The sequence below is a fragment of the Odontesthes bonariensis genome, chromosome 1, assembly GCF_027942865.1.
Source record: "Odontesthes bonariensis isolate fOdoBon6 chromosome 1, fOdoBon6.hap1, whole genome shotgun sequence".
Classification (NCBI taxonomy): domain Eukaryota; kingdom Metazoa; phylum Chordata; class Actinopteri; order Atheriniformes; family Atherinopsidae; genus Odontesthes; species Odontesthes bonariensis.
The window spans coordinates 27,311,601-27,336,308 of NC_134506.1; the positions used below are offsets into that span (position 1 = coordinate 27,311,601).

A 24,708-nucleotide genomic window follows, 5' to 3' on the forward strand; every position below is an offset into this window, starting at 1 on the left:
AGTTTTAAACGCTAACTTCATAGATTTAAGCCAGTTCCAATAAGTAGACTGGTGTGTCATCATTAATGTTGAGAGGAATTTCATTCCCCAGCAGAAATAACAGTAAATGTATTGTGTCTGTAGCATGATGTAATCAGAAGCACTAACAGTCAAGACAACAGACTTCAGGCAATAGATTTAATATTAAACAAAACGGTTTCGTAAGCTAGCGCTTTACCAACATTATGTACAATGTATAGTCATATCAACACTGTACAAGTCCCACAGAAAGCTGGGAGATTCACAAGATTGGCAAAGCAAAAGAAAAGGACTCGGATCAGAAAGGGTCCCTTAAATACTTAGAAACACATTCTGAAAAAAAAAACTACATGGGAATGAATACTTCCAGGTCTTAGAAAGTCACTGGTTGTAAACGTTAAGTGCCAAACCAGAGTATGTACTGCAACTTGTGCTACAACAACAACGCTCAAGGCTGTTGACAAATCAAATTAGAACCTTGGTTTTGGAAGAAAAAAAAAAAAGAGGTTTAGAGTTTGACACTTTCCTTCTCATGAATGCAGCAGCAGTAAAGAAATATTCTATAACATCTGATCATAACTGACCTTCAAGTTAACAGGGAAGTTCCCCAATCTGTGAAAGTACACGTACAACACGATGTGCATAACACATAAAATCTAATGGAAGTACAAATTCCTTTAGATTTGACAGTATGTGATTATCAAGTGTTTCAAACATTGTGCCAAAGTTGTCAGAAGCGTGTGGCACTTAAGTCTGTTCAGAACAGCCGCTACCAAGGGAAGTCAACATCAGTGCCGTCAGTGGTTCTTCAACACGAGAGCCTTCCAGACTAATGGTGACCGATCGATTGTGTCGCTCCTCTCGATCCTTTAAGCAGCATCCGCTGCATGAATGTATCAAACAAACAGTGAAATGTGCCTGTGATCAGGACTGACTGACTAGTGTTGCTACTTTCAAATGTTTGTATTATGATGTAGGGCTAAATCCTTACTGTAAAAAGTGTGGGACTTTGTTTGGCAGCATGAAAAACAGGTGGGGAACGCTCACTGCAGAGGCTCACATGGCACCATTAAAGTATATATATAAAAAAAAGCCCCACTATTCTCAGTTCCCTTTAAAGCCAAAGCCACGCGGGGAAGTTGTGTACTCTGTCTGCAGAGCGTCTGAACTAACGTGACTCATCGCAAACATGGTATCGTGACAGTACATTTGTGACAGTAGGCCTTTTTCGTGCCTCTAGACTGAGAAAACATATTCACGTCAAACAACTACTACTGCTAAACAGGGGAAAGAGTGAAACCAGTTTCTATTTTGTGGAAAAGTTCTAAGGTGCAAACCTAATGTTTGGCTGGACTACTCTTAGTTTTGAGTACAGCACACGTTTTGATGTTGCACCATTTCAATAAGCTTATGCAATGTCACAACATTTACTTTAATTTGGCTCTGACCTGATTTGGCTTCATGTTATGTGTCTGCGTAAAACACTGCTTTAAGATTATCCGTGTTCATTTCCACTGAAAGGAAGACGCTCTGGAGTCGAACGCAGTAACAGAAAGACGACAACTCATTGTACAAGCTATATAATCTCATCTGTCTGTCCATGCAGTAAATGTGTACAGTTTGAGGTTTGTCACGTGCATTATGTGATGTGGGGCTGAGGTACACTGCGAATTGGTTCAGAAACCCATTTGCATTTAGCAGAAGCAGTCAGTGCAATTTCACTTTCAAGCTCTTTGTAAAGTTGCTCCCTCTTTAGAGACCAAACTCCCATCCTCACCACATGGTTGTTTGACTCAATTGCATTGTAAACTGCACTGCCTGGTGTCTAATTTTTTTAAATATACTGTATATATAAATGTATGAATTGTATATTTGAGACAACTGTGATTTGATAATATCAAGTCGTCCTTTTCGACAACTCTTATCTTCTTATCTAGAAAGATATTTTAGCCCGTTTTTTTTTATCCATCTGATCACAGAAAACATTTCACACTCCCTTCAGATCAACTGCAGAAAATGACGAGTAAGACTGTTGCAGGTGCCACTTTTTCTTCTTTTTTTTCTTTTAACCCGAACAAACTACCATCCGCATCAAATGTAATGCACGCTCGTGTGCTCGGTCCACCCTGGGCAGCAGCACTGACGATAAGAGACGGACGCTGCAGAGGATTGTTGATCAGATGGTTTTTAAATCGTTGTGGCAGTGTTACAGGGGTCGCTCTCTCTCTCTCTCTCTCATGTTGGATTGGAGGAGCATCGCTGGAGGAGGAGGGCGTGGCAGGTGTCGCAGACTCTGACTGGTTTGGGAGATGCTGGCAGAGGAAGCTCATTGTCAGAGCAGCTGTTGCAGAAGATCTCCCCACAGTTCCTGCAGTGGTGCTGTGGACAGACAGGAAGAGTTGTTGTCGGGCCTTTTGATTCACTTATTTGCTGCTCAGAGTAGTCAATGACTCGTTACTCTTTGAGTTTAAGGCCACAAAAAAATAAATAAATAAATAAAAATAAACGACTTGCTGTGCATTTCCTGTGAGGATTTTTCTTCCAGGAGAAAACCAGAAAAATGCTTAAATCGTGTGAAAAGAACGAGTTTTACTACCTTTGAAGCAGTTTGTGATTTTCACTTTGGATGCGTTATTTGAGGTCTTGTGAGGACTGACCTTTCGTCTTGAGATGGAAAACTCCTTCTCACACAGCTTGCAGTGAGTGGCCTCTTTGTCCTTCAGCCACACCTGACCCCCCTGAAACAAAACAATCATATTTTTATTTTTACGCGCAACAATGAAACAAAAATCACATCTGATATTGACACTTATGGGAGGCTCGGGGGTTTTGTTTTCGAATTTTTGACCATCTGCTTCTGTACCTGCAGTGCTTTGTTGGCCTCTTTGATGTCCTCAATCTTAAGTTTAGATCTGAGAACAAAATGTGGAAACTGGTAAATAAATCAGATAAAGTCAGCCACTACAAGTCACTGTTGTTTGAAATAAGAAGACTTCTCTGAACATTAGGTCCTACTCTTACCAATGTAGGTTTTTTGCAGTATTTCTGTGTTGCTGAAAGTTCTCGTCATAAAAGCACATTTTGAAACTATCAGTTTAAAACCGAGGAGCAGCTCGATTACAGCAGAGTGAAAAGCATCAGGATGAGTTGACATACTCGCTGAGTTTGGAGCCCAGTTCCTCCAGAGCTCGCTCTTGGTCCTCACAGATGGTCTTCAGCTGAATGTTTTCGTCCTGGAGACGATGGAACTCCTGGAAAAGCAACAAACAACACAACCCATGCTTTCAGATAAAACCAAAGCATATCGTACACTTCATTTGTCATATAGTCAAATAAAGTAAATGCACTGTATATTTCCTGCTTGTCACCTTTTTCAGCCCGTTGATCTGCAGCGCCTCTGTGCTGAGCTGAGCCACTGCGTCTCTTTCTCTGTCCAGATCATTTTGTAGTGTCTGTCTCCACTCCCTCTCTATCTTCAGGTCTGTCTCCAGCTGCTGGCTAAAGGTCCATAAACACACACACACACACAACAAAAATACAAATGTAGAGGCTGAGCCCATTACGTTACTGCACACTGGTTTTTATATATTGGTTTAGCTTCAGGTTGAAGGTCGTGAAAGTTGATCAAAGCAGATGTACCATACTGAATTTACACTGCAGCTCCTAGATAGTTGATTAGAACCAGCTCACCCATGCTAAACGGCTCATCTAGGTCAAATGTGTATTTGTGTGTGTATGTTTCTACGTCTACCGTTTGGTCTGTGTTTGTAGGCATTTGGCTTACAGCTGCTTCTCTCTGTGTTCAATCTGCCGCTGAAGGCTGTCGGCCTTGTTGGCGAAGTCCAGCTTGAAGCGCCTGGTCCCCTCCTCGGCCGAGGTGCGGTGCCTCTCTGCCTCCTGTAATCTGCACCATTATAACCAGGGACAAACTCAGGACCATGGAGAGAAAAAATTGGGAGGTGGGGCGCTGGGTGTTTGTAGGGGGTGAAAGCAACAGAAGGTGGCAGGAAGAGAGGCTGGAAACGTAAAGCTTCTGGGGGAAACGATGAGGGTATGGCAGAGGTTGGGGTGAACCCTGGTTGTGTAACGTGCACCGTTACAACACCAGGACATAAAACTGTGACACAAAGGGGGGAGATTTGAACCGTGGAGCTATAAAACAAAACATAAAAGAGTACAAAGGGATGATGGCTCCAAAATAAAGACACCTAATGAAACAATGAGGGGAAAAGCAACGGTACGGACAAGAAGAGTAACGAATAACTAACCAAATGTAGCTTCTGAGTGCTCACGGACACAGAACTATCATTTCCATGACAGCCTCAAAAGTCTCTGCCTTTTGACACATCAGTGGAAACGCTGCACATGGTGGAGATTCAATTTCACGGCTTGTTTAGTGGATATGATGAGTCGTAGTTTTAAAATGAGTTTATCACACAGCATTATGAACTGTTGACTTACTGTTATTACTTGCAAAAAATCTCATAATAAATGTTCCACTGTTCAACAAGCTCAACATGGCCAATAACTCCAACAACAACAAGCACTTTCAAAACATTTCACTTTATTGATCACTGTGGTAAAAGACAATACTTGTGAGGGTTTTTTTTTTATTATTTTTATTTTTTTAAAACAGCTGTATTTGTGTTTAGTTCTCTACAAATTCTGATAATTATTAACATGGAGTTAGAATAGGCAGAGAGATTACTACCTAATATATACATCACAAACGTCAGTAAATATGCCAAGACGAGCACAACAGCACAGTCCCTCTTTTACAATTCATCTACAGTTCTGCAACTAGTCTGTTTTAGGCTTCTGCTCCTACTCTGTAGTTCACCTGTGGCAAAGTCTCCCCTTTAATTTTCATCTCAGGTGAACTTTAGAGAGGATGGACAACTAGTAGGAGACAAGCTGTATCCACAATCGCTCCCTTTTCAAAGTTATACTGCACCACACATCTCCGACTTGTTATTTGAGCGTCCAAATTGCAAACGAGAAATTTATGCCTCAAACTTTATCTGTACACCACTTTCTGCAAGACCACCATTCGGTTGCAACATAACAGTTAAGTAACGCACGAGTTGATCTGAAGAATCAATCTACTATTGAACTATTACGAGGGGAACGTAAGGGGCTTGAGTGTGAGTGCACAATGGACTGATTTCAGACACGGCAAAGTATGTCACAGCCAGTCTGAAGCAGGTCAGGAGGAGCGTCACATGCAACGCAAACCAGCAACAGATGAGAAGCAGGAGGCTGCAGAAAGACATTCTTGTCTGACTACACGTCTGCAGCGAACCTCAGACCGACTGCGATGAAATGCAGGCGGCGGAAAACTGATTTAGTGACTTTCTTTCTTTTTTTACCATTACTGCTCAAGTTTGACAGTTGCTTGCGCGTGAAAATAAATGTCCTCTTCAGGCACGGGGACTGTGGCAGAAAGCAAAGCAAATAAGTAGTTTGTCACATCTCAGCCAAGCCAACATGGATGCGACTGCGGGACTAGCGGGCGAGACATCTTTTTTTGTGAAACAGAAAGGTCTTTAGTGCTAACGTTATCACTCCAGATAACATTATCCTGGCTCCAAAAAAAGCCCCGTTTAAACATTACAGTGACTCAACCTACTGTATACCATCTCACTTATTATGATCTATAACGAAGGCCCTATATTACACCTCAAGAGTCCAAACTAAACTAAATTACTGCATATAAACCGACTGCTGGAGCATGTGTAAAGTAGAATATAATAAATCTAAAATGTTTGTTTTGAAATCATTTTAAAGACACCATACTCAGACAGTTCTCCACTTTGTTACACACAACTGCTCGTGAACTTGAATGACTAAAACTGTCGGGACATTCAAAAGAAACATTTCCTCACTCATTACAAACACAGTTGTCTGAACGTTATTTCATCAAAAATTATTAAACGCTCTGCAAAAAATCTCTATGAGTCCCGGTTCTTTGCTGAATGTGTTTCATGAACTAAACCAAAGGTGCAGCCCCGTTTCACCTGATCATATGGCAGCTCTCGGGCCCTAAAATCAACTGGAAATCGTGTGCAAAATAACCAGAAAGTTCTTCTAAGTTCAGCCAGTTATTCATGCGTGCTTGTCCTCAGAAGGAGATGTCCTTCACTAGCTTGTACTGGTGCTCTGTGTCTGTGCTGGCACACTTCACAAATGACATAGCGAGGGTTCTGGTCTGACTGAGCAGATCCTTATCGCTGCACAGGGAGCAGGGACAAAATCAGGAGGGGAAAAATTAAATAAAGGAGGAGGTTTCGAGAGAGCAAAACGGGGTGGACAAATGGTATAAAAGAGATGAACAGAAGGGAAGGAAAAGGAGGAAAGAAAGGGAGGAAGAAAGGATGTCAATACGTCAGTATTCTAAGAGCCCCTGGTTGCACTAAACATTTATGATTCATGGTTTATCACAAGCAGAGCAGGAAGTGTTAATGAGACACCGAAACACAGAAATCGGATTTCAGGCTGCCAGGTTCACCCCATAATTAAATTTCCACAGTCTGGATATATTTCCTTTCATAGCGCGTGAGCAATGAGAAGAGTTTGGAAGGAGGAAGGAAAGGGAATGTAGAAGACAGATGAATAGAACTACAGCTGACAGAATCTGGAGGGTTCAGGTAGCGCCTGGACAGCAAACAAAAACACAAATCATCACTTCTGCTTGCTCTAAATGTAAACATGTTCACTTCTGAGGGGGAGATGTTTCTCACATTAGCGGCTAAATGTTCGAATATGGCTTCATCGGAAGCCTTTAACGCCTTTTCAACTACAACAAAGAAACTCCCACTGAAAGTGTAACCGGGGTCTGAGTCCTGCAGCCTTCGTAAACCTTTGAAGCAGTACAGTCACAAATGAGATGGAACAGATTTAAACCAATGGGAGAGGAGAGGGGAGGGATGGACTGTGTTGACTGGGAGACGATGGGGCAAGGAGGGCACGTGAAGCGTCAATGAACCAGCAGGCAGCTACATGATGACAAATACAGAGCCCTCACTCTGAGCATGCATGGAAATACAAGCAGCTTATCTTATAAGACATGACAAGTTAAGGGGTGCAGGGATTCCACATGGAGGTTATTAATCATACACTTGTCTAGTAATTAATTTTGTCATCAGGTTCTAGCCACGGCTCCTCCCTGAAAGTTAAGTTTTATTTCATTGGAACGGGAGTATTTCAGATCGATTTCAGCTGGCGATGACGAAACTTTGTCACATAAACTTACCAGTCAACTCTAACTTTTTTATGAGAAACAACCAACAATTATGTAGGAGAAATCTGGATGTAATGACTAGGATTTGCACCTCTTGATCCATTTCCTAGGGGAAACCCAAACACCGACAAGCTCAAAACATTTGTTCCCGTGTTTCCACAACTGAAATGTTCCTAAAATGACTTGATTACATAGTCACGTAAATTCACGTCTATATTTTCAATGACCATCTGATCTATAAAAAAAGAAAATTATAAACGTTCTTTAAAGGGTCTAAGTGACATCAAACTTAAGCCTCTTCCACATGTCAGCTGCACCTCAACCCGCCAATGTTCCTCCTCGTACTTCACACATGCCAAACACAGGCAGCTCAGCCCTGCAGCACTGTGTACCTACACACATAAAGCTGGCATTGCTTCTTCTATTGTTCTGGTGTAACCGGTGGGGATGGCTTACAGCGCACCTAAAGGTGTTTCGTGTGTACTGCATCGTTTTCAGCAAGCGTCCCGTTGTCATGTGGACAGAGAAGCTCCTCTGTGTGGTCGAAATCGTTTTCTTACCCGTTTTTAAAAAAACCCTCGTTTCGTTTTCGTGTAGCCGTAGCCTAAGTTTTAAGCGACCGTTTTGACTCTCCCTCTTTGCCAGCCCTAAGGCGAATCAGCGGCGGATCAATTTTGACGCCCTGTTCTGCTTCTGTTTTTTCCCCACATGACACGATACACAACGCATCAGTCAAGTCGCAACAGTCCCGGGTTGAAATTTAATTTTATTTTATTTTTTTAAATCACACGTGAAAGAGGCTTCAGTTTGCTAAAGAAGCATGAAGCAGCAGCAGATCTGGTTAAGAGGCACATGGGACAAAGTGATTTGATTAGTGGGTGTGACGTGGCCTTTCAAGCAAAGTAGAGTATCTCACCTCTGCTCCAGCTGCTTCATGGTGGCAGTGATCTGATTGGTCTTCTCCTCCAGACGACTGATCATGTCATTCTTCTTCTTCATTTCCTCATCGGATGACTACAGAAATGAGAACAGCTGGCTTTCAGTAGTGAATACTGATGACAATTTCACTCCTTCTCGTGTCTGTCTTGTGAATTAAATGAGGATGAAGGTATTTTTGTACCTGCATCTTCTGGTACATCTCCACATTGATGGCTTTAACCTCGTCCAGCTGTTCCCTCAGTCCGATCAGAGTGTCCTGTTTAATGAAAATGAAAGATTTAAATTTTTTTTTTTTAAATAAATAAATAAATAAAAAATACAAATAACAGCGTGTGACAACTGTTCTCGTGATAATGAGAACTCCAGTTTTACTGCTGGTCGACTTAAGGCTATTTGATATTTTAATGAATCCAGTCTCATGACGTTGAAACTAAACTGTGGCTATGATATCTAACAGCTTGGCTCTAAATATCAGCTGCAGGTGTTTCTGCTGAAGAGTTCACATCTCGCTGGCAAGAGGCCAGAAAAATGTCCAAATGTATCTCGTGATCAATCTCACTCTCAAAAATACCCACAAGATATTCATTTTAGATAAACAAACAGGGAAAAACTGTGTTCACCTGCTTTTCGTGAATGTCCTTCTCCAGAAGTTTCATGGCCAGCTCCATTTCCTGCTTCATCGACACCTGGACCACCAGCTCATTCTCCACGTCCTGAGAATGGACAGAACACATGTATGCCGTCTGTTATTAAACACAATTGGCATTTATTTAACACACAGATCCACAGTCTGACCTGTCTGAGCTGACACTCCTCTTTCAGCTGTCTCTGAGCCTCGTTGTACATCTCATCCAAACCCTGGCGAGACTGTTTGTACGTGTCTCTCTCCAGCGACGTGTCTCCTTGAGTTACCTGGATCAACAGGGCGGGGTTAAACCACTTTGTGGGTTTGAGACAGCAGTATGTGTCTTTTGTGTGACGGCGTACCTCTAAATGTTGTTGTGCCTTTAGCAGAATCAGGGTGTTGTCACTCCTCAGCTGCTGGTTTTCTTCCTGCAGTTTGATGATGTTGTTCTTGGCTATGGCTAACTGCAGACACATAAATGTGCTCGTGTAAACAGAAACACAGACATTAAGCTGGTTGTTAACAGCGCTAACAATAACACTGGGATTTCTGAAGTTTTAGCTCGGACACATTTGACAACGGGCCTCACCTCCTCTATAAGTTTGGAGTTGGACCTCTCCAGAGAGTCAACTCTGCCCTGAAGACCACCAACTGTGGAGCTGCACACAAAAACATTTTTTTTTTCCTTTTCAAATTACGGGACTGGGATTCTAGGAGTGATAACTTTCACAGCGCAGGTGTTACATGGTGTGTTCATTCTTCCACTGGACGTTACGTGGTAGTATTTGAAAGACTATTCGGACATGTGTCTTCAAGTACAAAATGAGTCTTACTTCAGCTGTCGGTTCAGTTCCTCTACGTAGTTCTTCTGATCCAAAATGGATGCTATCTGGCTATTCCTGTTGCCGTGGACACAAACACAAACCAGAGCTCCGCATCACACACTGAGGAAGAAACTAGCTGCATAACGAAAGGGGAAACACAAGGACAGATCGTACCTCTCCTCACTCCTGTAATCGTCAATGTCATTCTTCAAGTACATGGAGAAGTCGATCACTCCAACCTCAAATGAAAAAAAAAAAAAGAAGATAATGTCATAAGGTAGCATAACCAATGCTACATGTGGCTGCATACAACCACATATATGCATGAAATCTGCCAGTCCATCATAGAGTCGAAAAAGAGAAAAGATAATGAAGGATTTTTTAAATAAAGAATTGAATGTTTCAGTCATTTCTACCCACCCCCCTGAAAGTATCCATAAATACCAAATCACTTCCCATTAAAAGCATCTCAGCCTCATTCAGTCAGGTGTGAGCACAAGCTGAGCAGGACGCTTGTAACAGTGAGAGACGTGTAGTGTCTCTTCCCATAAAGGGAAACATGACACCACGCTCCCTCCCGATGTCAAGATAAAACGACTCAACAGGCAGCTCTCGTCTGTGACTGAGCTTCCTGAAACTGAGCAACGGAAGATAAACTGTTCCAGGTCCACGGTCAGGTAAGCAGAGTCAGCAGAGTTTCAGTTGGCTTGAGACATGAATGTGTCGTGGTGATCGGTGTGGCGAAAACAGAAAAAGTTGATTTAATCATAATGAAAATAGAAAGAGTGGAATGTAGAATTTTACCTGAGAGTCCAGGTCCTCGCCTTTGACACACAGATTAGCATCGATGACGTTCAGGCCCACCAGCAGGCCCACAATCACTGCTCCCTCTTCCTCCAGCATCAGAGCTGAATTCTCATAAAAGTCACTAAGGAGAAAGATAAAACTTGATTTGATACACCACCTCTCTGTTTATCCTTACAAAAGGTCTGCTGTCAAAATACAACGAGCCTATTGAGGCTTATTCTGCCTGCGTGTACCTGAGCAGGTCTTTTCGAGTGATGAGGAGTCGCAGGTAGTCGGCCAGCCGTTTCTGCATGAGAGCCAAACGCAGCCACGCCCTGGCTCTGCCTAAAGGAGTCCTGGGAGACACGCACATGTACATCAGCGATGAGATTAGATCATGAGGATGTCGTGAGAGTTTCAGACTGTTGATGTCATAAAATGATGGGATGGTTTTCCCTCCGCCGTGTCTTTTGAGCTTTTCTGTGTACAAGAAAATTTCAAGTTTGTTGATATGATTGTTTTGGAGAATCCTCTGAAAGTTGTGTGGGCTCACTGTTATTAACCTTGCTGGAACAGACACGCTTTGCACAGTTTTGTGTCTGAGGTCTGGGCCTGCACTGCTTTGCCACGTCTGTTGGTCTGACTCAGCAGAAGAAAAGGAAGCAGAGTGTGCTGTTCGTCTGAAACAGCACAAATGTTCCTCATTTTACAGGAGCAGGCAAAACAAATGTGAATATTTCTCACTCGATTCCCTGCCTGGATGTTAATAATCCACACGTGGACATTTTAATATACAAATGTGTTAACGGGGACAAAAAAAAAAGCGACAAAAATTGAATTTCCACAATCTGCCTGACACTGGCGACTGTTACACTACCATAACGTTTTAAAGCTACATGTTGCCTAAAACTGCCAGTGCAACACACATTTTAACATCTCACTGCTTGTCAGATCTTTATTAAGCGTCACCACAAAAGAGAAACAGAGAAAGGGAGAAGTGACATGGCAGGAGGGTGAAAGCTGAAGTGAAAGTAAATTACACTCAGGTACTTCCCTGACGTGGCTCAGGTCACATTCTCATGTTTCTCCCGTTTGTGAGCGTGCGATTGTTGTGGCTCATGTTCCTACACCGGTACATTAAGGCCAATTTAATGAGTGAGTGACAATGTTAGTGTGAATTTATTTCTCACTTGAGACCAGGCAGGTCTCGCACAGAGGCTGAGATCTCTGCTGCTTCTGGACACAGTTTCTCCACCAGCTCCAGAGGACCCCACAGAGACTTGTTAAACCCCAAGAAGGACTTCTTCACTGGAGAAAGAGGGACAAGCGCATAAAAAAATAAAATAAAATAAAAATAAAAAAAATCAGTGAACTTGATCAGGGAGGGAAACTCAAAACGTTTTCCAATGCAAGACATACATTTTTTTTTCATTTAAAGTTAAAAGATCCTCCGTCTCTTACCTTTGAGACCATGTTTGAGGCAATGCTCCATGACCACAAAGAACTGCTGGAGAGGCGGGTAGTCTGAGTCCAGGGTTCGTCCGAAGCTCAGAGCTGACTCAATGAGTCCTTTAATACTTAGCTTGGCCATGTTCAGCAGGTTGGCTCGCTCCATGGCCATGGGGTCTCGCAGCGCTACCGGAAAAAAAAAGTCCCCAGTAAATACTTAAACATATCAGGATACATTTGATTATCAAGAATTCTTGAGTTTGACATAAATACGGCGGCATATACACCTTTCACATAAGTGTTTGCATTATTTCAATATCATGATAACACGACTGAACATAATCATTATAATCGTTACATTCAAAACTCTACATAACCAGAAAAGTGTGGAAGCTTTCTAAAATGCAACAAAAACTTAAAACGTGTCATTTGTTCAATTGAATTTCATCCAAATCTTTTAAAGACACGGGCACAAAGAAAAGGGTTTTCAGTGTTGCCTGAGACTGACTTCATTGCACCTGGAACACACTCGTTTATCTATTGATCATACAATTAAAACCCATTTCAGGAAGATTCTACAATCAACAGATTAATTAGGGTTAATCAGGACTGGGTATAAAACATTAGAGTTTCCAAGCAAGGATGGGTCACTCGTTGCCAACCCCTTTATGCAAAGCTTGTCTTAAGTTAAGGAAAAAAAAAATGCCAGCACAAAATTTGAATTTACTTTTGTTTTTCAATATCTACCGAGTATAACACTGTAAAAAGATTCAGGAAGTCTGAAGTGCATAAAGGACAAGGACAGAGACCCCCGTTGGATGTGCGTGACTTTCAAGCCCTCGTGTGGGACTGCAGGAGACGCAGTCATGCTACTGTGATCAATAAATCCACATGGTCCTGACAGCATCTGCATCCAGACATGCAGCCTGAAACTGTACTGCACGAAGAGGAAGCCACATATCAACTCTGCACAGAAACGCTGACGAGTCCTCCGAGCGCGAGCTCATCTCAGATGGACAGAAGAAAAAGTGAACACTGCAGATGTGTGAAGGTACCATTGATGAAATTTGACATTTGCTACCATGAAGGCGATGCCTTTTCCCAGGAGATGTCTGGTTATTTCAGCGGCACAATTCCAGACTTCCTACTGCTTGACGTTCAACAGCGTTACTTAATAGACAGACACAGTGTGTGTTTGTGCCTGCAGCCCAGACCTGCCTTCTGTTTAAAATTAAAAAACAACTGCGCACTCTGGAGCAGCTGAACTCCTGTATTCAGCAACAATGGACACAGATTTTCCTGCGAAACTCCCAAACAATTAAAAACACATAAATAGGTTGAAAGACTATTCTTATGTAAATCAAATGCATTCAAACTTCTTTAAATATAGAACTGCGAATCAAATCCCGCTTTTAATTGAAAAAAAATAGTCATATCAAATCTAGTCATTGGGACTTACATACTCACTGGCTTGACTCTGTTATCGTCTGAGGGATAACTGGGTCAGCCAGGTTAATGTCTTACAAGCAGTCATTACCTGAGACATGCGAAACAGGGAGGAGATTTAAAGGTCGACTTCACTTAAAAAATAAAATGCACATCTCCATTGGTGTATCAGGCTCAGTGCATTAAGTCCCAAAGACAGTGTGATCTGATTCCACCAGATCAGACCTAATTTATATCAGAAATCTGTGAGCAAAGTAAAATATTTCTTTAAAAAAAAAAAAAAAACATTTATTAGCAAAGTAGTAATGAATCTGAGAGTAATTTTCAAACATTGCAATGAACATGCTGCTACAAACCCATTAAAGAAAATCTGCAGGGTGCGATTTTGTAACTTCTTGAAGAGCTATGCTTTTAAAAACTGCCCGACGAACTCTGGGTTAATGTGTAGCCAAACCCCAGGACAGGAAAGAGCGATCAGAGGTGGAAACGCTGCTCAGCAAAGTCAGAGAGCTTCAAATGCAGCGGGCCTGTAAAACAGGTCAACATGCAGACCGCCTAAAAGAAGTGAAAACCTTTCAACTGTGACGATTGTCATGTGACTTGTACCGCGGCACATCCAAAGGGAGGGTAAAAAGCTACAAAACTTAAAGCATCTTGAACCTTAAAATCAAACATAGATGGAAGATTAGCATAAAACGTTTAAAGTTGCCCTGAAAGGTATTTGCATAGTCATACAGCTAATGTGTCGCCAGTCAAATTTGACCAAAAAAACACTGTCATTTTTAACTGCATGATGGGTCCAAGATATTAAAAGTAGATGTAGAAGTTTGGCATTTTGGCCATAACTGGCCATTTCAATTGATCTGAGTCATTCAAATGCAAGTCTGCGATGTACACATGACAGAAATCAGATTATTTTTAGCTGAGTGTGTGGGAGGGTATGACAAGCTTGACAAGACAGACAGAGATGCTGGCTGCCGGGCAGATAGAGCAGAGCTCTTGCTCATACTGAGCCTGTACTATTACTATTACAGACTTTGTGGAACGATCACAAGAATGACACAAGGGAGCACAAAGTATGGCCTCCCTCAGGGAACTCATTTCCACTTTCAGCAGTGCAGCATGTGATGCTGGAGGCAATGAAGTGGTGGTGTAAACAGCAGCAGTGTCTACTGTACCAATGCTAATAGGAGGATGTACAAAAGCATGAGAGCAGACGGATGAATGAAAAAAAAAAAAATCAATTGGTCACACATTGGGTGTGGAAAATAGAAACAGCAGAAGAGAGGTTTGTCACACCGTCACATCTACCACACCAGGGTAGACTGTTCAGTGTGCTGCAACTCACTGAATTCTTCACATCTCAGAAAGACTGATGAGCACCAGACTACTTCATATTTCCTCGAAATCTAAACCAGCATCTGAATCAGTGTCAGCGCTCTTGTTATTGTTAACATCCTTAAATCCTTGCATTCCCTGATGCTGATACTCTACCTTGGACGGTCCAGTCTCCTGGGAGAGACGTCCTGTGTTCGGACACTTTGGGCAGGACATGGATGCTCCCAGAAATAGTCTCGGACGCTTTCCTGGCCAAAGCGAAGATAGGAGCCTGCCACCGCCCGTCTCCTCCTCCACCTTTCACTGTGCTGCTGCTGCTGCTGCTGCTGTTAGCTTTATCACCACTCTTTTCCTCCTGTAGCCTCAAAATGCCAAACACCTGAGATTTCTCCTTGCTGCTGTCCGCTTCAGCCAGAGACAGGTCGTGTTCTGCTGTCGATGCCATGCTCACAACAGCGTCTGTTATTGTCAAAACTAGCTGTGACGCTCGAGGCGAAATTTGTCAAATGCATACGGTTTGCTAACCGTTAGCGAGTTAGCTTTTTTGCACAATTCATTGGGCGACTGTAGCATCGAAATAGGCTACCTGGGATACCGCTGACTAAAGGGTGACAGGTCTAACCAGTGTCCAAAATCAACAGCCCTCGCGCTATCGGGAAGCCAAACCTTAAACAGGCGACATGATGAGCGTCACGACCCGCAGCGACAGCACAGAAAACTGCTTCCCGAAAAATTTGCCTTTTCCTTGCATCGCGGAGGTGGTGTACAGATTTGTTTACAGCAACCAAACCAAACCCGACAGTTGGCGTCTCCACGGTCCCTCTGCACCCTCCGGAGGGGCGGGCGGTGTCAGAAGGCCCACAACACACACAAAAGACAGCGCTACGTAATGATGTTAGTGGCTGCGGTGTTTGCCGCCCCCTGCAGGCAGGAAGCGGTAACTGCAGGGCGGTGTGCCGGTTGAGGATGCTGCTGCGAGAGCTCAGAAGGCTGTTTTTTGTTTTTTTTAGAAATGTGAGAGGGAACGAAACAGTCTAATGTTTACTGTTATAAAAACACCCGAAAATCCTGAAGTAATATGTCTGTGATATAATGTAGTGCATTTACTTACACAGTTACCAGATATACGGCCCATCTAGGCCATATTTAGATAATCTGAGCTTTTCAATACTTATTGTTTCTGCAGGGTGAGTTTGGACTTGTGGCGTCTATATCTCCAACTGTGCACTGAGCCCTCATAAGCAAATTCTTAAATAGTAATGCAGTGGAAAAGAAGAGAAAACAGTACAGAGCTATGATGGTGGGAATGACAAACACGCACACAGTCACCAGTAAAGAGGAATGAGATGGAAGGAGATGGAAAGAGCAATACAGTACAGGTTGTGGTTTCAATCTCCAGTGAAACAAACATGTTGCATGAAATTTAAACCTGCATCTAATCGTCATTTTATTATCAACTGACTTCCCCTTTTTTTCTGTTTGATTATCCCAGTTATAATCCTATTTCATTAATAGAACAACAACATGTTTAGGATAGTATTATAGAGGGTTAAGAAAACAAGCAAACCACAGATAGCAGAGATTGCTGCTTCTGTTTGCTGTCTTGGCTTTACTCATGAAAATGTCACCTGTTGGGAAGTTAGTTGCCTTTTTAAGTGGATTTTGCAATAAAGCTTTAAGTAGTTATTAAGAAACTCTCACTAAACCTAAGTCATTCTGGTGCAGTGATGTGTAGGTGGAGATTTAAGATGTTTGTGTGAATGTTTTTGGTTGGACCACATAAGAACGTGACATGACACCAGGCTGCAGTGGTTGTTATCATCACACAACAGTCATTCAAAACTCAACTTCCATCATACCTTGGCTGTAGGCTAACCGCTCCATACTTTCACTGTGAGTGATGCCCCAGCGATGGAGACTCTGAGGGGAGTACATGGTGAACGGGACTCTCGCTGGACTTGCTGCGAAGGGAATTAGGAATCCCTGAGTCTTGAAGTGGTCCACACTGGAGTGGTTTACGTTGACTTAGTGTTACGCAGTCAGGTTTTCTTGCTTTTTTTCCCCTGGTATCCCAGATGAACCGGCCCCCTGCACTGTGGTGAATTATTACAGTATGTTCCAGTTTGGTCAGATTTGACACAGGAGCTGCTGAAGAGGGATGCCTGCCTGGCACAGAACACAGTGACACAGTGAAATCATGTTGGCTTGTTCAGTGCAAAAATAAAATTGAAGTGATAGTAAAAAGACCATTCCACATGCACATGATTCTGAGGTAGACCAGTCATGAAACAAACTAGACTAAACAGTTTGGTAAGTTGTAATCAATGAATGAATAGAATTAAACAAACTTACTAGCCTTAATGTATGATCATCAGTCCGCTATACTCTCTACCTATAAAACAGAGACCAGTTATTCTCTATATCTTCATGAATCATGAATAAAATGCTTTATAATAACTGCTTTCCTCTCAGATATTATATAGAATTGTAATTTTCAAAAGAGATTAATGAAAATAGTACACTCACCACAAAAAAAAACGATTTACAGAAATTTTTTTTAATTTTCTTTTTATCACAAGGAATGCATCCAGTGGGCCTCCACCTCATAACAGTATAGCTGCAAAAGCCTCCAAAAACACCAACAGCAAATTGCTGGAAGCATTACCGCTGTATTAGCCTGCAGTAAACCGTGTAACTGAACCCACTGTTTTTCTTCCTCTTGTGTGGATTTCCGTTCCCTCCCTTCTCTAATCGCTTAGGGCTGACCAGGAATCATATGACCAGCTCACTGCAGGCCTATGACTCCTTAGCTGTTTGTATGCACTGCCTGTGTTAACTCCCCAGAAAGTTTGTTTCTCATTTTCCAGAGAAGAAAATGAAATCATTTGATGTTACATTTTTTTCTTGTGTACATTTTTTTTTACAGCTCCTTCACATGTTTGTCCGCCTGTCAGTATCAATATATGAGTGACAGCTCCATCTTTTCGTCTGCCTGCAGGCTATGCAGACACATATATTCTACCCGTTTGTCTGTCGTTAACTGCCTTTAACACTGTGCCACAGGCAGAAATCTACCAACAATAGCAATAAACAGCTATATAACTTGAGCCAAAATATGTCATTCCATTTTTTTTTGTTTACATCTTGATGCCATACAAAAAAACATAACAATTCAGTGTCTATAATGCACAATCATGTGCACAGTACATGTATCCTTTTGAGAAGCTTTAGTCTCGCTGCAGCAGTTCACTTTCAAAATTCTGAATTATCCAAACGATGAGTTTAAAGCTGCATCCTGTTGGCATCTCCCCTCCTCTCCGTCAATCTTCCTCACCCACTCTCCTCTCATCTCTGAACCACACCTAAACATTCTCACTACTACACACCACTATCAGGGCAGTGTGTCTTGTACCATATGACACTCTCAATCACTGTGGGAGCAGGCCCTCCTTCACAAGAGACAGCGGCATCAGCCAATCAGTACACTCCACTAGAAGCTCCTTCCACCAATCATGGTGGGAGGCTGTTTAACGGTAGTAGGAAGGCTTTCACCGTGCAGCCATGCTGCAGCTCATAAAGCGCTGCAGATCAGATACACTGAGTCAATATCATTATCATTATAATGGTTAACAAGAAACAAGAGAGACGACATGTGCAATTTTCCTTTTGACTAATACATAGACAAATTATGGCTACATTGTTACAATATGTGTAGTTATTCGACACACCACCATTCCTAATGGGCTGTAATCACTTAAACATTCAGTTGTGAAATTACTCCATCTCACCTCAGCATGAAGAAGCACAGTGTTGATCCTGAGGCATTCTGCTTGTCTGCAATCTGTAGACGTGGAACTTCAGGTAGTGAGTCAGTATAAACTGGGCAAGATGGGCTTGGTGCACTTCGAAGCTTTAGTTCATCTGTCCAGTTGTAGCAGCTACGTACAGCAATCAGCAGCTCCCAGGTGTCCCATGATACACACATCAACGATGGTGAATAAATGATATACTGTCTCTCTACGCTAAGTTACTACAAGGCTGCAGTATTGGTTTGAGTGTCTGCAGTCAAGATGCAGTAAGCCGGTACACACTCCGGGGATATCACCGACAGAAACCACAACCATCACCCCACACAGCACCCAATGGCAAGCGAGCAGGGAGGCTGGGAGAGGGGAGGGGGTTAGGAGTAGCACAGCAAAGACGGGAGATGGACGGTAGAGGAAGGATGAGGAGGCGGCTTGTATGGGGATACATGCACATGGGAGAGATGAGAGGAGCTGACAGAAAGACAACAGAGCAAGAGAGGGGATTTATCTGTACACATGTAAACCCACAAGTTAGCTGAACATATGAATGAAATACATAAAGCGATGAATGAAAACGTCACGTCTGTTAGCATCCAATTAGGAGCTGCATGCAGAGGGAGGACCTTGTTGAAGCGCGGAAGTGATTGGCTTTGTTCGGGAGTGAATGACTTTGCAGCTAAAAGAATGAAATCGAATTACTGCAGCTGGAAAGAACGAAGTGAAATATGAGACCGAGTGCTTTTCAAGAAACCAGCGCAACCAATGAGCAGAAAGACTTTAACTTCATCAGCACAAACTGTTTTTCTTGGTCTTTGAAATCAGAATAATTGTGAGTATAAAGGAGAGAATTCTGCTCAGAAATGTATAAATGGAGAGCAAAAGAAAAGTGTCTCTGGTATGAAAAATATTTATTTGTAAAATATAAACAGTACAAACAGTAGGCTTCCTCTACGAAGATAATGAAAAGTTACACATGTTCACACAGTGAGCTCATTTTAATCTACAACAAATATTTTAAATGAATCAGGCATCAAAGGCAGACGTGATGGTTTTAAAACAATTAACTGTTTCTTAAAAGTTAAAGGAAACAAATGTTGTTCATACAATATTTTTCAGTATTCTAAATACTTCAGCTGCAAATCATTATTTAGGGTTTATCTAGAAACAATGACACAACGAGCCATTATATGCTAAAAAGTAACCTTTCAGGAGAAAAGCTGATAAATATATTTTGGTTCAACATGAAACAACAAAATTTGCTGCCTCACGAATCAGCTGAATCCAGTTTACGGGGCGATGCATTGTACTCGACTTCCCTAGAATTCACCAGACACGTAACGATCACTGATGCCTCCATTCTTATATCAAGTAACAAAGCAGCACCTCCGTGATCTGAGTTCAAAGCAAATGCAGGTGAGACTTTTCTTCTTTTTTTTCAAACCAAGAAACAAACCTCTTGATACACACTTAATTCTCGCCACAATGGATTTCAAACACCTCAATTTTACAAGCCATAGGGATACAAAAATAATCATATATGAGTTTTAGTGTTTAAAATAGTCCATTTACAAGCTGAATGCCTGAGGAGATCTACATATGGCACAGTGAACCTGCTGCGACCTACTAGTGTTCAGAGCCTTTGAAGCATTTTAATCCTCAAACTCGGCCGCATAAAGCACCTGCTGGAACTTCATCCGCACCTCCATTCTTTTTTTGATGGTAAGCCTCTTCAGTGAGGGCAGGAGGCTGAGCAAAAACATTTCATCTTCATCTCTGAGGCTGCTGAGGGAATCTGCAGAGCTCATATCAGTTTCTGTCATCGTTTGCCTCCTGCGTTTCTGAGGTGACACGACATCCTGATGGCCGCTGGGAGAGGACTCCATCAGAGAGAAACTCCTGCTGACAACAGGCAGGGAACCGATGTGCACCTTCTCATCTTCATCTCGCTCATTTTCCTGATTATCTGCTCTTCCAGTTACCTGTGTGGCACAAACAAGCATGGATAATGAATGGCCCACTGAGAAGAACACACTGGTTAGCTTCAGCTCAACAGGACCTCCTCTTTACCTCAAACTGAAAAAAATACTGATCTGAAAACGTTCTCTTTGTGCATTGATCTATTCTTTATAATGAATCTGATAAATACAGCTACATTTTCAGTTCATCACAGAGATCGGACGGATATGTTGAGGTTTTGTTAAAAAAAAAGTCAAAACAAGGGTTTTTATGTTGTCATACATTTAAAAATGTTAATAGCAAAATAATGATATTTGAAATTTGGTGCGTCAATTTATTAAAAACATTTAATCGCAATTAATCTCGTGTTTGTCTACAGTTAACTCTTATCGCAAAATAGTACTTGTCAAAGTCTTGCAGCAAAGTCTTGACAAAGTACTGTCCAGAACATTCTTGAGCTTTCTGATAAACTATATGCTGAAAGCTAATCAGAGCAAACCCGAGCCCAACAGAAGGCTTCATTGACCTGAATGTAACACTCTTTCACCTGTGTAACATTTAAACTTTAAAGAAAATAATCCCACACATTGTAACTCTGTCTAACCTCGCCATAGGTAAAGTTGTCCTCGCTTCTTTGTTGCAAACTCCTCCGCGTGGTCTGTCTTTCACCGGCTGGAGTGGGGATCTCTGCATCAATTGTGTGTTTTGCTAGCAAGTGATATTTGAGACTCGACGTACTGCGGTGATAACTCAGTTCACATCGACAGTAAAGGCAGATAACTTTGGTCTTGTCGAGGGAACCATCTGGCAGGGTTTTAAAGGTGAAATTACCATTCAAAAGACCCTTTCCTTTATCCATGTTAGCTTGTTATTCTCAAGCCTGGCTACACTCATTGATTTCCCGCTGCCGTACGTCGGGAACGCGTTTTCAGGGAGAGCGCGCTTCCCTCGTCGCGTGGAAGGGGCGGAGCTGCGGCGGGAACCGTCCTGGAATGGGAACTACGGGGCGGACCAAGGGTCATATCCACAGGAAGAGCCTCGATTAATCTTGCGTCAACAAACAAAAAAAGGTGGCGTTAAGATGAATTTTCGTAAAGTCGTTATTAACGCGTTAATATTGACAGCCGTAATATGAATATTGTTGGAAGCTTACAAAACCTCATATTCAGAGTGCTGACTGCACTGTCATTAGTATGGCTACTATATATTTAATTCTATTATTCTTTATCTAAATTTTACTCTTGGTGATATTATTATCCCCCCCCCTATTCTGATGTTATTACCTCAATTGATTTGGGGTAGTATTAAAGTTATTTATTTACTTTTTATTTCTGCGCTCCTATTTTGCCGTTTAATTCGACCTTTCTCCATCTTAACAACTCAAAATTTAACAAAATACTTTTAAAGGTGGGAGAGCATCAATCTACGTCCATTTATTTTTCATTTGATGTGAAGGTGTCAGTTCGATTTATACGAACGCGAAAGGCTAAAACGTCTCATCCATCCTAGAAAATTAAAAGAATGAAATATAAATGAAAACAATTCTGCTGTTAGGATATTTTCATGAAAGCTAGTTGTCAATGAACTGCTTTTGTACTGAAAACCCTCGGCCGGATATCGATAGAGGCAGCTGTCAGTGAAGATGTGGCTGGATGTTTCCGTGCATTCAGCTCATTCAGCTTGTAAAAAGCTGCGGTTACAGATGTGCGCATGAATCATGATGGATATGAATGAATCTAAACGGAGCTCCGTGTCTGTGTAACGGTTAGACTCAGTGACAGCGGCTGCTTTTCCATGACTGCTGATCTAATGTGTTTCAATAAATACGTGATCACACTTGTCTAAAGGACAGACAGGCGGACATACAGTACACACCTCCTCGGACTCCCCCATGCAGCTCTCTGTCCTGGGCTTGACATAAGCGCTCAGCCAGCCCAGCTGGTTGTACAGGACCGGCACGTGCCTCTCCACCGGGTTGTCGCCGTCGTCCAGCTGGGGGAAGTTTCTCTTGGCCAGTCGCTTTTTCGCCTTACAGAACTTGTCGCGCAGATTTTTCCATTTCAGCTTCACTTCTTCCTCCGACTTTCCCATGGCGTCCGCGATTTCTTTCCACGACAAATGCCCCTTCATGTTGTCTTTGTAGTCGCGGCGGGACTGGTCGTAGAGGTTCGGGTGCTCGCGTATCAGCTCCGCCAGCCTCTTTTCTGTAGTGTTCATGTTTGGCCCGCAGATCACTTCACCGCGAAGTCCTTTCGCACAGCAGACAACGACCTCAGTTCGTTTTCCTCCACAGGTTCAAGTCGTCAGAAGGAAGCGCCGAGCTCCAAAAGTTCAAAATAAAAGCTAGACTAATTTGTTTCCAGCAATCTCTCAGCAAATAAAAGACGACTCGTGTGAAGATGTGAATGGAAACGAAATTATGACCATTCAACTTATAATTGACAGTCCTTCTATAAAGTGTCATGGGAGCGCCAACAAGCTACTAGTTGTGGTATTTTTTTGTTTGTTTGTTTGTTTATTTATTTCATTTTCATTCATCACTGTTGCTATTTCAATCTCACGAGGAGACACATCTGTCATCACACATGTAGAGCATATACTTATGAAATATACTCACCTTTGTATTTCCATATCATTCCTTTACTCATCTTTGTATGTACGTATTCATTGACATTGACCCTCCTGTCATTCCAGCGTGTCAGTGACAGTTTTCACGTGTCACCACAGCTCAATACCATTGTTATCCATGTCAGTGTTATTACCCAAAAGCCCACGTTCACCCACTCTCGTGCTGATGTGTTTTCTGTTTGTCTGCACTAGATGGCGTATGCGCACCTTTCTGTCGTTCCTGCTGTCTTGTTGTCTCTGGTTATAGTTCAGATCGTTCGGTAAACCAGGATCACGTGGGTGTGGGTAAGCTTTGTTTTATTGACCCGAATGCAAAAATGATTTGAAAACAGACTTAAAGGTCTATAAACAATGTATCTGACTGAGTGTACAGGGTTGTCGTTCTCCATGATGTTTGGGGGATCAAAGGGCTCCATTATTTTTCCCCCCCACTGTGTTTGTGTGCGTGTGTGTCTTTTTTTGTTTGTTTGTTTGTTTGTTTGTTTGAGAATCGGTGCTACTGAAACCTAGTAGTGGTTAGCTAAAATCAGAAGGGCTGGTTATGGTACAAACTTCATAATTAACATAATTGCTATCAGGAGGCGAATGGCTTTCTAAATGCATGTTTTGTAAACACAAAGAAATAGCCTTGAAGCATGCAGCCGCTCATTATGACAAATCATTACAATGGAATGTGCGTTTTATTCTACGTGTAAGATGCTTTAAGAATGTCTTATTTTGCAGCAACCACAATTATGAAAGCAAACATGTAAACACTTGCTGGACTAACCCTTAGTCTTGTTTATATTTAGCTGTTTATGCAGCCTATTGGACTGAGGTTTGGATATTTTGGCGGGGGACAACTTGATCAAAGGCCAGATTCAAAGGAAAGGCTTTCCCAAATTAGATAAAATGGGAACCATCTCAAGACCACAGGCAAGTGTGACGAATTCTTCAATTGGTGCATCAAATTTCAATTCCTTGTGAAGGCGACGGTGCAAAGTGATGATACGTCAGACTGGGCTCTGCTGGGGGCAGTTTAGTCCCTGTATGGGACAGCAAAGATTACAGGGACTGCACAGATAATACCAACAATTACAAGGAGGGATGTCACATGGACTTGCACACCCTGTTACAGCAAATATTGTGGCATAAGGTAGTCTAGACTACCTACACAAGATCTCACAAGAGGTGGCAGCTTGTTATTACTGGGATTCAGAAAGTCAAGACCCCTTCATTTAAATCAGCACCAGTGATTACATGGACGGCACAAGAGATACTTACCAATTTTCTTTAGATTGAACTGATAAACAGATGAATTTGCTGTTCGTGTTGACGCAGAAACAACTCAAGACAAATTGTTACAGCCTTCAAAATCTTCTGTTCTTTTCTTTGTACATCTGCGTATGATTTTTGCACAAAGAGAATTTAGTGCTTTTACTCTGTTGAGAAGTTTTTCAGTGAAACCTAACATGGGATTCACTCGTTATCATTGTGATATGATGACTGATGTTTTGATATCTAATATTAAAGCACTCCAGCAGTTGTAGTAACAGTCTCTCTGACATACAGGATGAATTTTGCCGTCAGCAAACTCCCTGCAGCAATATTCAGCCCACGTTTTGCTGCCAGGTGTGTGATCTGTTACCTAGAGGGAGCTAAAGGGGCTCAAAC

The 24,708-nt window shown here is 42.1% G+C and overlaps 2 protein-coding genes across 7 annotated transcripts; both read right to left on the bottom strand.

The window, feature by feature from the left end:
* Positions 1 to 163: 163 nt before the first annotated feature.
* On the bottom strand, positions 164 to 18,780 carry rufy2 (RUN and FYVE domain containing 2). Of its 6 annotated transcripts, none has more exons than XM_075462585.1 (21): positions 18,454 to 18,780; positions 17,018 to 17,057; positions 16,525 to 16,827; positions 11,894 to 12,067; positions 11,623 to 11,740; positions 10,687 to 10,788; positions 10,451 to 10,574; positions 9,821 to 9,885; positions 9,656 to 9,721; positions 9,412 to 9,481; positions 9,185 to 9,286; positions 8,993 to 9,109; positions 8,818 to 8,940; positions 8,379 to 8,453; positions 8,175 to 8,272; positions 3,803 to 3,922; positions 3,387 to 3,516; positions 3,175 to 3,269; positions 2,882 to 2,930; positions 2,676 to 2,756; positions 164 to 2,397 (listed from the first exon to the last, which is right to left on the bottom strand). In XM_075462585.1, the coding sequence occupies exons 3-21, from the start codon at positions 16,598 to 16,600 to the stop codon at positions 2,254 to 2,256; spliced, it is 1,929 nt and encodes a 642-aa protein (XP_075318700.1). In that variant the 5' UTR covers positions 16,601 to 16,827; positions 17,018 to 17,057; positions 18,454 to 18,780; the 3' UTR covers positions 164 to 2,253. The 6 variants fall into 6 exon arrangements, with proteins under 6 accessions (XP_075318700.1, XP_075318691.1, XP_075318708.1 ...); XM_075462576.1 differs by having other exon boundaries at positions 16,525 to 16,831; XM_075462593.1 differs by having other exon boundaries at positions 8,818 to 8,910; positions 16,525 to 16,831; positions 18,454 to 18,778.
* Positions 18,781 to 19,417: 637 nt separating this feature from the next.
* On the bottom strand, positions 19,418 to 22,721 carry LOC142385159 (uncharacterized). Its single transcript, XM_075471408.1, has 2 exons — positions 22,303 to 22,721; positions 19,418 to 20,450 (listed from the first exon to the last, which is right to left on the bottom strand). The coding sequence occupies exons 1-2, from the start codon at positions 22,642 to 22,644 to the stop codon at positions 20,121 to 20,123; spliced, it is 672 nt and encodes a 223-aa protein (XP_075327523.1). The 5' UTR covers positions 22,645 to 22,721; the 3' UTR covers positions 19,418 to 20,120.
* Between the last annotated feature and the right edge of the window lie 1,987 nt (positions 22,722 to 24,708).

Coding starts and splice junctions, on each gene's coding strand:
- rufy2 (XM_075462557.1), bottom strand. CDS start 15,110: ATGGCATCGACAGCAGAACACGACCTGTCTCTGGCTGAAGCGGACAGC. Junction 11,741..11,893: donor CCTCAAACATGGTCTCAAAG/GTAAGAGACGGA, acceptor CTCTTTCTCCAG/TGAAGAAGTCCTTCTTGGGG. Junction 9,722..9,820: donor GATTACAGGAGTGAGGAGAG/GTACGATCTGTC, acceptor CCACGGCAACAG/GAATAGCCAGATAGCATCCA.
- LOC142385159 (XM_075471408.1), bottom strand. CDS start 22,644: ATGAACACTACAGAAAAGAGGCTGGCGGAGCTGATACGCGAGCACCCG. Junction 20,451..22,302: donor GCATGGGGGAGTCCGAGGAG/GTGTGTACTGTA, acceptor TGTGCCACACAG/GTAACTGGAAGAGCAGATAA.